Source organism: Lynx canadensis, chromosome A1 (assembly GCF_007474595.2).
Source record: "Lynx canadensis isolate LIC74 chromosome A1, mLynCan4.pri.v2, whole genome shotgun sequence".
In the NCBI taxonomy this organism is placed as follows: Eukaryota; Metazoa; Chordata; class Mammalia; order Carnivora; family Felidae; genus Lynx; species Lynx canadensis.
In genome coordinates this window covers 137,170,891-137,183,593 of record NC_044303.2, presented here as the reverse complement: position 1 = coordinate 137,183,593, position 12,703 = coordinate 137,170,891, and the positions used below count along the sequence as shown (strand labels likewise).

At 45.9% G+C, this 12,703-nt stretch overlaps 1 protein-coding gene across 2 annotated transcripts in view; it reads right to left on the bottom strand.

The window, feature by feature from the left end:
• The window catches only part of MAP1B (microtubule associated protein 1B), a 96,985-nt gene that overhangs the window by 1,096 nt on the left and 83,186 nt on the right, over positions 1-12,703 (bottom strand). For both annotated transcript variants that reach the window (XM_030322679.1, XM_030322687.1), the window contains 2 exons: positions 4,034-10,541; positions 390-628 (listed from right to left, as the gene is read on the bottom strand). In XM_030322679.1, coding sequence (XP_030178539.1) covers positions 390-628; positions 4,034-10,541 — 6,747 coding nt within the window. The remainder of the gene's footprint in view (positions 1-389; positions 629-4,033; positions 10,542-12,703) is intronic.

Sequence of the window (12,703 nt, the reverse complement as noted above, 5' to 3'; positions counted from 1 at the left end):
TCTAAATGGCTATGCCCCCAGCTTTGGTCTATTCATGAAACACAAAGTAGTAAAGACAGTTCCTTAGTAGCCCTCACATGGAAATATCATTTTGACTCATACACACATATTCTTGGTATATTAGGGGGAAGGGCAAGTAGTCTTGGGCCCATTTTGTAGATAAGTGAATTATGCCTTAGGATGGTGAAGTGGCTTTCCCCCCAGGCATGGTTATTGGTGGTGCCAAGAATAATATTCTAGACTGTCTCCTCTGTGTGAAATCCACTTCATCCTCCGGATATCTCATGTGTGACAGACCCATGGGGCACCTTATGCGATAAACATGATTCCTTCCCTCTGCCTCTGGACACAGCTCCATGTGCAGTGCAGATACTGTCCAGGGCTCTTACCTGCATGTTGCTGCCCCACTGGGCTTTCCCTTCCAACAAGGCATCCAGGACAGCCCGGCTGGGCTCCTCAGCAGCAGGGTCATTCCCACTCACCACGTAGTAGGATGACCTCACTCTCTTGAAAAATTCGACATCAACATTCTTACTATTGCTGTGATTGGGAATATAGCACAGGTCCAAATACACAGGGGGGCCTGGAGGCACAGCTGAGGGCTTGGAGGGCTTGGTGTTTCCTGGTCCTTTGGTAAATAAACAAAGAGAAAAGCCAGGGTCACAGAAATGCAAAGAGACCCACTGGTCTGGTACTCCTTCCCTACTCATTCCCCAAGGAGGTCCTGCAGGACATGCCAAAGGGGGCACTGGACATTTCTCTCTCTCTTGTATAGGGCATTTAACACTGGCAACCTGAGAAAATACAACATGGTTGAATGGCATGGTTTCCCTTTGTGGACAACCCATTAGAAAGGAAGAGAGTTTAAAGACCTTCCCAAAAGATGGAACTAGATAGTAATATTCCTCCTCAAAAAGCTGCTAATGTGCACCCTAATTTGGAAAGTGATCTAATAGATTTTGAAAGTCAAAAGGAATCCTCTGCATTTGGCGAACCATGGTTAAGCAATTTTAGTAATCCATGTTAGGATCTCATGTGATAGCAACTCTACTCAAAGCTGAATATTAAACCCCAACATTTGACTTAGTAAATGATTCAGATCTTAACCTCCTATGATCTCCAAGGCCCCCAGAACTCAACCTTGTTCATAAACTGATGAAATGCTGTATTCTCTCCTAGCACAGTACTCTGAAAAGTGAGACATCTCTCCCTAGGCAAGGTTGGCTACCAAACTTTGGCAAGAGAAAGGTTCAGAAAGACTGGGCTTTCTCTAGCCAATCAAGACATACCAGACTGGGGAAAGGGGAATCCGGCTGTCTAAACTCCTGGTCTAAATCAGAAAGCCCAAGCAGGGGCACCTTGGTAGCTCAGTTGGTTGAGTGACTGACTTTTGATTTTGGCTCAGGTCGTGATCTCACAGTTCGTGGGATTGAGTCCCACGTGGGGCTCTATGCTGACAGCAGGGAGCCTGGTTGGGATTCTCTCTCCCTCCCTCTCTCTCTCTCTGCCCCTCCCCCATTTGCTCACTCACTCTCTCTCTCTGCCTCTCTCTCTCTCTGCCTTTGTCTCTCTCAAAATAAATATTTAAAAGAAAGAAAGAGAACCCAAGCAAAGTAAAGATTCAGATTAACCCAAAACCTTCCTGGCACCTTTGTCTGAGGAGATGGTTTTCTGACTTGTTCTGGTTAGAAGGTTTAAACTTTTTGAAACAGTAATAGAACTAGCATTCTAAGGCAGTGGTTATTCAGCCTTAGCTGCATAATTAGCATCGATTAGGAAGCTTAATACTGATGCCCAGGCCCCATACCCCAGAATCTGGTTTCACTGGACTGGGGCAGGGTCTGAGCACCACCATCTTTTAAAAGCATCGCAGAGGGGCGCCTGGGTGGCGCAGTCGGTTGGGCGTCCGACTTCAGCCAGGTCACGATCTCGCGGTCCGGGAGTTCGAGCCCCGCGTCGGGCTCTGGGCTGATGGCTCAGAGCCTGGAGCCTGTTTCCGATTCTGTGTCTCCCTCTCTCTTTGCCCCTCCCCCGTTCATGCTCTGTCTCTCTCTGTCCCAAAAATAAATAAACGTTGAAAAAAAATAAAAATAAAAAATAAAAGCATCGCAGATGATGTTAATGTGCAGTTGGGTTGAGACCACTACTATAAAGTCATTTAAAATACCAGCTGGATCCTATATATTTAATCCTCTTTCCTTTCTCCATAGGATCATTAAAGACTGTCACCCCAGAGTCAAAACCACCAGTGAATTCCATCACTTGTCCAGTTTTACTTGTAGAGGCAAGTGATGAGAATCAGCCAAACTGATATTTGGTTAAACGGACTCATTTTAATGAATACCTAGCCATTTTAATGAATGTAAGCTAAAGCCGTTAGGATGTCCATATTTAGGCCTATCAAAGAATTCTGACTTACAACAGAAGCTTGTGAGTTACAGTTCCAACAATTAAAAATGCAAGTTTTTCTTGCGCATGAAATCACTACCATCAACACCAAATGAACGCTGCTCATAGAAACACAAACTGAGGGAAGCTGACAGCAGTCAACCCAGGTTTGTTTTAAAAATCAATTAATAATGCAGTTTCGTTGTTTTAAAAATCTTTTGGAAAAGTAAATTCAAATTAATTCATCTTTATTTATTACTTGGCCTTGAGAATATCTCTTTAAATGACAAAAAAAATTAAAAAAAAAAATTGTGTGGGCTAGAATGTATATATTTGGCAAGTTTGATAGCAAATTTCAGTTGGCTTTTATCTGTTTGAAAGGGTTTTACGTGTTCCCCTAAGTACAGGTCAGGTGCCAACTCTTTCAGACCAAGAGGTTAATTACCTGGTGGTTTTCCATTAATTCTGAGCATGAACAAACTCAGTTTGTTTTCTGCATGCATGTACAAAGAGGAAAACTGATGAGAGGTCAAGCTTGAAATTGATCCCCCACGTTGCTTAAAGCAAAACTTGGCAACTGTAAGTGATACTTCTTAAAATGTACTGAATTTGAGAGTCCCACAGTTCAGCTATCAGATTTTTCCCTAATAAATGAATAAATGTTATTTAAGTCATTTTTTGCTTTACATGTCTAGGTCAATTTTATTACTTTGTGAATAGAGGTCTAAAATCCCTGAATAACTACATAAAGGAAATAAAATGTATTAATGCAAAACCCTATGATTGGTTTGAAGCAACAAAATGAAGCTGGGCCATCGAAGACCCAGGTCATCACTGAGAACTTGATGAATAAGGGAACTGTTACCAACAGGAATGATCAGAAGTCAGGGATATCTCCTCCTGCCAACTGAATTTCAACCTGGAACAGAATTCTGACTCTCTATGAGTGAGACTGTGGTGTTAGAGGGGGATAAGAAGAGACTTTGATGCTCTTCTCTCAATTTGTACTGGGTACTGACCAGCTGAAATTAGGATGTTCCCTGGCCAATAAGAAAATAGCACTGCTTTTAATGTGGATGTAGGTCTAAAATGGTGATTTTTTAATTAAAAATTTTCCAATTTTTAATTTTAAGTGTTACAACTTTTATTTTAAAAATGTTATAACTTCACTGAAAAAAAATTCTTTATGAAAAAATTAAATCTAAATCTTGGGCCCACACCGGTCATACCAGGCTTGGCTTGGCACTCTGGCTCTCCCTAGGCTTTTGGGAGCTCCTGGCCTGTGTCACCTTAGCTTGACTCTGAGGCCTGTGCCAGCACAGGCTTCCAGAGGAGTTTCAAAACACATGTCCTTGGTTCTGAAGATTTAGAACAAGGCTGTGGTCACTGTATTGCAGGACGGAGCAAACCCAGACAGTGGTTACCTGGCGAATCAGAGCCGCTCTGGGCAATATGCTGCACTACCCTCAAGCCTGCAGCCACGTTGGGCTGAGATCCACACCTTTTGGCAGAAGACAATAGTAAAAGGGAAGGGAGAGATGTACCCTCTCCCCTTCCCAGTACCAAGTTACATGGCAACTCAAAGACTCCAGTCAAGGCGGAACAGCTGTGGACCGTATCAGGACACTGGCACCCTTCCACCTACCTGCAGTTGCAGTCTTTACCGATTTGGATGTGGAGGCGTTGGCGGCATTCTTGGTGTCCTTGTCTTTCTCTTCCCCGCGTGCAGCTTTGACCTCCGGAGTGGTAGTGGTTTTTGTTGCTTTTTCCACAGATTCCTTCTTCTTAGGAGAAGCCACTCTGGATACTTTATCTGAGGATTCTTTCAAGCCCCCTGGTTTTGGTGAAGCTGCAGAAGGCTTAGACTTCCCATCACCCTTTTTGACAGGTGAAGATGACTTGGTCTTTGTGCCTGGTTTTTTGGTTTTGGTCTTCTCTTTCAGGTCTTTCTTCAGAGCTTTGCCCAGGTTCTGCTCAATGGCCAAGGCCTCCGGGTCCATCATGGACACGTCAGGGTGGCGTGGAGAAGGGCTGCGGTCCTGCATGGGAGCCGGAGGTGGGTCCATGTGTTTGTATGTGACAGTTTTGTCTGTGGGGATAGTTTCTGATTCATCTTCAGAGTCGATATTTGCATCAGCTGTGATGGAAGGGCACTCTTCAGTCTCCGGGGGGACATCAGAATCGGTCTGGGATGGAGCTGACTCGCTGACTGAGGTGGGAGGGGTTTCATCACACTGTCGCCCCTGTGGCTTTCCTCCTGGAGGTGGTGGGGCTCCCCCTGATTGGGTGAGAGGCTTCTCAGCCTCTTCAGTTGGCTCTTCACTGGCAAACCACTCGAGAGGATTGGGATTAATGAAGGAGGGTGAGAGTTCTGTCTTGGGATGCTTGTATTCACAGGAGGACACAAGGCATAAATCAACATCCTGGCGTGCCTCTGAGGGAGACTTCTTTTCTACGGTGTAGCACTGCTCTGAAGTCTCGTAGGAATACGTAGATGCTTGTGGGGTTCTAGTGATTTTCTCTACGGCTTCATAATCATAGGTGGAAGTATCAGGGGCTCGTGTAGTTGCCGTCGATGTCTCGTAGGAATAACTTTCAGACTCAGGGAAACTGGCGATTTTCTCAGTGGTCTCGTAAGAGTAGCTGGAATCCCCAAGCGTGTGGCCGCCATCTTCGGAGTCATCATAGCCATTGCTGATATCATCCAGGAGCCTTCTAGAAGACCTCTCGGTCTTTTCATAGCTGTAACCACTCACTTCAGGGGTCCTCATGGTCTTCTCACTTGCCTCGTAGCTGTATTCACCCTCTTCAGGGGTCCGTGTGGTCTCCTCAGTGACTTCATAGGCATAACCACCATCTTCCGGGGTCTTGGCGGTTTTCTCAATGGTCTCATATGAGTAGCTGCTGTCACATGGGGATTTTGTGGTACTGTCTGTCTTCTCATAGTAATAGCCACTCACATCTGGGGTCCGGGTGGTTTTCTCATAAGACTCATACTCATAACCCTCTTCATCTGGGGACCTGGTTGTTTTCTCAGGCTTTTGATAGGCATAGCTGAAGTCACCAGGTGTCTTCCCTCCAATGTCCTTCTCCATGCCAGATGTGGTCAAATCTCTGTTCAAGGCCAGCTGGTGTTGCACCGTATCAAATAACATCGAGGCACGGAAGCCATAGGGCTCTGCGGATGCTGCATCCGTCGGTGGAGGAGAGGAAGTGGGGCAAGCTGCTATGGTCTCTTTGACGGCAGAGGTAGAATCTGAAAAGCTAGGTGAATATAAAGGAGAGGACTCTCTTGGGGTGAGTGGAGAGATATCAGATTTTGGTGACAGCTTCTCTCCTTCTAGACTTTGCACTTTTTCTGAGGTGAGAGAGGCATATAAGGATATATCTCTGGGAGGAACGACGTCAGATAGAGTGTCTTCTTGGAGAGGAGAAGCTATCTGAGAGGGGGTATGTGCTGAAGAGGTGGATGGGGAGGCCTCAACCTGAGACACTGAGATGAGCTCAGAAAGATCATTGTCTTGGGTGTAGGACGGCTCCTCCATTGGTGGTATCTTGTGTGATAAACTAGAGTCCTGCATGTCAGGACTGTAATCCACTTCAGTTGGCCCATTTTCAGTGATGTGAAGCATACTTGCACCCACTGTAGGGTGATCTGGAGACTGTCGACTAAAGTCCATAGCGAGCGAGTGCTCAGGGGATTCTTGGCCAAATTCAATAGACATTGAGGACTGTTCAGATCTGTGGTCTTGGACTGGTGTCCTGGATTTGGCTGTTTTAGGGGAGAAATCTGGTGGAGAAATTGACATTGGTCTTGGACATTCTTCTTTAGATGGAGACATTTCTGTTTCCTGGAAAGTGGTAGGCGTTTGCACAACAGACACAGAAAGGGAGTCATCGACTTCTGTAGAATGTGGAGAGCCAACCTCAGCATGCAGAGAAGGAGACACGTCATCTGTTGTTGGCTCTGGAAATGAGCTCGTAGCCACAGAAGCTGTGGATACTGAGGCCACACCCTCCATGTGAGAGTATGTGTCTTCTGCTACACCCTCATCAACAGGAGTAGCTGACTTGTCTGAGACAGTGCCTTCTGAAATGGACATCTTAGTGTCTTCTTTAAAAGACCCAAACTGACTGACATCTATTTGTGTAGGAGAAACATCTCCTAATTTTCTTTCATCTAAAGCCAATCCAGATTGAGAACTCATGGCTTCAACATCGTCAGGTTTCTTTTCTTGACCAAAGTCTTCCTTTATTGGTATAAAGTCTGTGCTTTTCTCTTCTGGTTTGTCTTGTGAAAGACCAGTAGAAGTCATGTCAGAGATGGGACTTATTTCATCTGGAAAGCCTTGTTTTCCATCCTTTCCTTCAAAGGGGCTTTCAGTACCTCTACCAGAAGTCTTGTCATCAGCACTTAGAAAACTTTCATATGCAGATTCGGATCCAATTAGGGGAGGGCTCCGTAAAGGAGACAAAACTTTTTCAATAGGAGATTCCGAGTCAGGCACAGGTTCATCCATGGGGCTTATGGAAGCCCTTTCATTCTCATCTTTGGCATCACTGAATTCAAAACTCACTGGAACTGCTGGTGGTTTTTCAGTTACTTCTGTGGGGAGGTGACTAGATTTCTCTTCAGTGGGCGACTGGTAGTAAGGTGTGTGGCCAGCACTGCCAGTTACAGACTGAGATGGAGACACCACTTCCAGGGTCTTATCCTCAGGACTAGCACAATGTTCTTCAACTACTTCTTGGGTCACCTCAGGAGACACTGGGACTGCTTCTGCCTCCGCTGAGACTTGAATCTCATTGGGCGTCAGAGAAAAGTTCACACTGCGTTCACCCAGGGGGGTCTTTTCTATGGGTGATGGAGGAGATGGACTCAGGGATGGGCTCTTGGGTGGGCTAAGTTTTTCATCTGAAACTGCTGAGATGGTGTCTTTGATCACCAACGTGGCACTGGCTTTCATGTCTTTCTCTTCATTGTAGTAAGCGTCACGTAGAACAGATCTGCTAAATTTGTCTTCCTCCATGGATGACGGTGGTGAGATGGTGGAGGCTGAAGCGTTGTAGTCCTTCCCATCTGTGGCATCTGTTTTTGATCCTTCAGATAATCCATTGAGTGATGTAACAGCAGGTTTGCAGTATTCCTGAGAATACAGTGAAGACTCGTATTTGGTGATGTTTACAAATTCTTGAGATGGGGACTCTGTCTCTTCATTGTTGATCTCATCACTCATCACGTCACGAGGAGTAGACATCTCATCCATTGGGGTGGGCTCACTGGATATCTCAATGGTAGACTGAGTGTAGCCAGAGGTGGCAGTGAATTCTTCAGGCTGGTCTTCTCGATTCTCCTCATCAGATGCGGTGGCCTCACTTTCTGAGCCTCCAGGTAAAGTCTCATCGTGAATTGAAGATGCAGGTTCTTGGGCAGGAGACTGGGCTCCTGGTTGCTTGATTGATGTGGTGAGGAATCCATACTGATCCTCGACACCGCTAGCCTCTGCAGCCTTGTCAACCACGGCCATGACGTAATCTTCAGCTTCGGCTTTTTCGGGCTCATATTCTTCCTCTCTGGCATCCTCAGCTCTGTCCTCCTCATCGCCCTCCTCCTCAGATTGTTCAGCTTCTCCCTTCTCCACCACCTCATCCATGTCTTCTTCTGCTCGGTCATCTCCACTGGCCAGAGACTCCCTCTTCTCCTTGATGTGCACATCTGCCTCAGCCTTTGCGCTTTCCTCCTCCTCCATGAGGCTGTGCTTGGAGGTGCTCACGCACACAGTCTCTTCAACGTCCTCTTCTGGCTCCTCAGCCTCCTCAGTTTCTGCCTTCTCTTCATAGTCTCCAGTCTCTGAGGATTCTTCAAAACCTGTTCCTTCATCTTCAAATTTTTCAATGTCGTCTACCCCCTGTTTCTCCACCGGCTCCAGTTCCTCAGGGGTTTGTTCACATTCACCCTCCCCTTCAGTGGTGGTGATCCCCTCATCGGGAGATTCGGCAGGGCCTTTGATGACTTCCGTCTCTTTCTGGAGGACGTAGGCTTCGACTGGTTCAGTTTCCTTCAGTTTCTCCTCATCTTCGATCAGCTCCAGCTGAGGCTTGATGTCTTTTGCTACATCGACCTCTTCAGCCTTTAACTCTTCAAAGTCCTTAGTCAGATCCTCAGGGGATGACATAAGGGACCTCTCGGCCTCGAGTTCTTTGGCAGGGCCAGCACTTGCCATTCCAGCTGCTGCCGCCACAGCCGCCACAGCGGCCACAGAGCCAATGGCTGCAGCTGCGGCCTCTGGTGTCTTGCCTTCCTTCTTAACGACTTTAATCTTCCCCTTCTCCTTTGGCTTCCCAGCAGCAACAGAATCTTTTTTGACAGGCTCTTCCTTCTTGGGCACTTTTGGTTTTAATGCAGCTGGTTTTTTTGCTTCAGATAGAGGAGTAGATGGTTTCTTTGCGTCTTTAGGAAGTTTCTTAATTTCTTTTTTGGGTTCCTTTTCTTCCTTTTTAATTTCCTTCTTTTCTTCCTTCTTCACCTCCTTCTTGGCTTCCTTCAGTGGGGTTTCCTTCTTAACCTCTTTCTTGGGTTCTTTCTTCTCTTCTTTTTTGATTTCTTTTTTCACTTCCTTTTTCACCTCTTCCTTTTTTGGTTTTTCTTCCTTCTTAATGGGTGTTTTGTCCTCCTTTTTAGCCACTTCTTTCTTTGGCTTTTCTTTCTCCTCTTTCTTTTCCTCAGATTTTGCCTTGGTTTCCTTTTTTACTGTCTTCTCCTTAGAGACTTTGGGTTTGACATCTGTGGCTTGCTTTTCGGCCACCTCAGCTTTCACCGGAGGCAGCTCTTCTTTGCTCGGCACCTCCTTTTCAGTCACTACAGGTTTGGTCTCTGTTTTTACTGGCTTGTCTTTTTTCACTGTTACCTTTTCTTTGCTTTCAACTTTGGGCAGCTTTTCCACATGATTAGCTTTTGTGACATCAGGGGTTTCTTCTTTAGACTCCTTTCGCACAGATTTGCTAGGAAGTGGTTTTGCGGCTGGCTTCAGACTTTCTCGGCTATCGGCTCTCTGTTTCAGTTTTACTTGTTTCACAGCTGGGGCGGCCACCTGGCCGGTTAGGTCCTTCTGGGTGGCCAGTGGCTGTTTCAGAAAGTCTAAATGTTTGAGCTTTTCCAGTCCTTCCAGGATATTGTATTGGGTGCTATTGCCGGGAAACAGGACTCGAATGATTTTCTCTGCGGGGTTTGCCGGATGCCACACGATCAAAGAGGAGACTGAAGTTAAGTAGGAAATTGGGATATCTATTTCTTGACCATTAGGCAGGATTAGTTCAGCCTTGTCTTTGTTGGTGCCAGTCCACTGCTGCATAAAATACAGCATTTCCTTGCTGTTCTTAACTGGGTTGAGCACATACATCTCAAGTTTACCAACTCCCATTTTTTGGAAAAGAATGACAGGATCGATGGTATTGCCTACACTTCTGAAGAGAGGTTCTGGTTTCATGGACAATTTATTTAGGTACTGGAGAGTGAAGCAAGCTTCTTCTATGCTTCTCTTCATCTTGATGTTTGGCTCTGGGTTTTTCAGATTTTCAGGTACATTGAGAAATACAACTCCCAAGTCAGGGGAGATGAGGTTTTTCATCCAGTCACTATTTGTGGTGGAGCCCTGGGACTGTTCTTCCTCGAGCTCTGCAATTTTCCGCTGTAGCATGCTGTTTATTCCAGGCAAATTGTCATCCCCAATGTGGGTGAGTAGGATGGAGTCCACTCTGTCCAAGTGTCGGATGAGCTTCCAAAAGCAGGATTTCCTTTCCGATCCTCCATTGATGAGCATATTGAATCCATTCACGGCAAACAATGCAGAATCGCCCCTCCCTCCTGGAAAAATGTAACAACAAGGCTTGGAGAGCTTTAGAAATCCACCCGATGTGGGAGGTTCTAGGATATCAAAGGGAGATGGGACTTCCACTGATTCTGAGAGATACTCAGTAAACTCGGAAAGTCCTTCCATTTCTGGCAATATAGAAGCTGAGTTGAGTTTAATATTGATGAAGTCTTGGAGATTGTGTCTGTCAAGATTGGAGTTCTTCCAGTCCCCTTCTTCAGGACAGAACAGGGTTAAGCTGGCTTTGTTGGCAGGATGGGTGGTACTCAGTAATTCCCCAATCTGGGATTTAAAAAAATAGTAATAAAGGAAGAAAGAAAAGTTTTAAGTGACTGTCATCACTGATCCATCACCTCCATCCATTACTAAGTATTACAGGATCATTGGGTGTGCACAGGGCTGATTTCAGAGATGCTAGTTGGGTAAATGCAGAAATATTTCCATTCTGGTAGGTGAATAGCCTCTGTACTGTCCCCTCCTACCACTCCCTTCTGCCTCAACCACCCCTCCTCACCACCAGCACCTCCTCTGGGACTCCTATGGCATCTGTTCTTGCCCAGGAGGGGAACTCCAGACCTCTGCTCCAGTTCTAGGACCAGTGACCATCTGAATAATCGTGCCTGTGCCACAGCAGTTATGAAATACTTTGGATCTCATTCCCAGGTACCTGCCATGCAAAAATGCCCTTTAAACAATCACAGGGAAGCCTATGTGAATCATTTCACCACTTATATAAAGTGTTTTCTTTTATTCCATTGGGCTCGGCAAAGAGGCCTTACTGACACACTAAAGGAATTTAGATCTAGTGCACTTGTTGACTACTTTTAGAATTTGGTAGATACAAAAGAGAAAAGTTTGATGTGATTTTCCTCCCATTGGAGACAGATAGTTCTAGACTGCACATGACAACAAAAAATTACTGATTCTAGCATCTTTAAAACATGAGTGGTCCACCCAGTAGATTCTCTGCAAATACAAATACTTTGATTGAAATCACGAAGATTAAAGCAATTGGATAATTATATCCGTCTGCTCATGTTTAAATTCAAAGGTGAGACATTCTACTCCCTCACAACTCCTGCTCTTCTCAGGGCAAACTGGATATGAGTGGCTAAGATCACAATGCATTGTTTACTACCATAGGATGGGAATGTAGAAGAGTAAATTGGAATAAAAACAGAGAATGTCAGTTTAATAAAAATGCTATTCTCTTTCTCACTCCATATGACAGCCATATGTTTCATGGTCTTGGCTTAGTAAATAGTGAGGAAGAATCATGTTATAAACTGCACTCTTCTATCACTTACAGCAAAGCTCATAAATCAGCCCAGAGTTTCAAGTGAAAAGAGCTCTGTGTCTTTGATGTTAAACTATGAAAGGGTAACGCAAAGACTGTACTTGGCCCCGGCATCCCCAAGCCAGCAGGTCTGAACTCTTGCCTTCCGGTCTTAGAGTGGTGTCCTCTGTCTCACACAACCTCCTAGTGTGGCTACTCGTATGTGTATTTGTAGAGGGATCATGTATAGACTCTGAATTTTCCTACATTAGATTACAGTAAAATGGCCATTTTTGTTTTGTTAGTGTATCTGTCCTACATTTTATGTGAAGGGTCACAAGATAGCAAAATAAGAAGCCTTTGGGAGAGGAGTTAAGATGGCAGACAAGTAGGGAGACCGGAATTTCCCTTGTTCTCAAACACAGCTGTATTGAGGCCAGAACACTTGGAACAGCCAGGAATAGAGGTTGCGGAGTGACAGAAAAATCTCCACAGGAGGAAAGAGACAGCTTGGTGGGACAGAGGTGCGTGTTTGTGAAGCGGGAGAGAGAAAATTAGAAGCCTAGGCACGGAGTTGGGGAACCCCTTCTGTGGAGAGACAAAAGGAAGAGAGAGAGGCTGTGGAAGTGTGGTATTTGTTTGGACAGGAGAAAAACCTCTTCAGAACACGCACTGGAGAACGAGAAATATGGAGTGTGCCAGTTTCTACTTTAAAAACAGCCTTAGGAGCTAAAGATCGGAGTTTTCAGGGGTGCGTGACTTTCTCTGCACGGGAGCTGCTGCGGAATGCACGCACCTGGGTGGGGGAAGAGGAGCAGGCCCCAGGGCTCAGTAATGATCTCAAGGGTGCCCTGGGAGAGAACAGTCTCCTCCCTTGAGTATGGTGGGAAGTAGGTGTATTGCTCCCCGCCCCCAACGATAAAAGACCCTTCAGGTATCAGCCAAGAGGCCCTTTGTCAGCTGGGCGGAGTGGCACTACCCCAAGAACCAGGTCCGTGTGGTGCAGGATCCTTTAAGACATCGGGGTTAGAATCCCAGCTGAGCACCTTGGAGGCGCAGGAGACTGGGAGATTATGCAGCAGGGGCAAGCCAGCCACCTGTGCTGCTCTGGGAAGGTTGCCTGAACAGCGTGGTTTGAGACACTGGTCCGGGAAGGAGAGACTGGGGT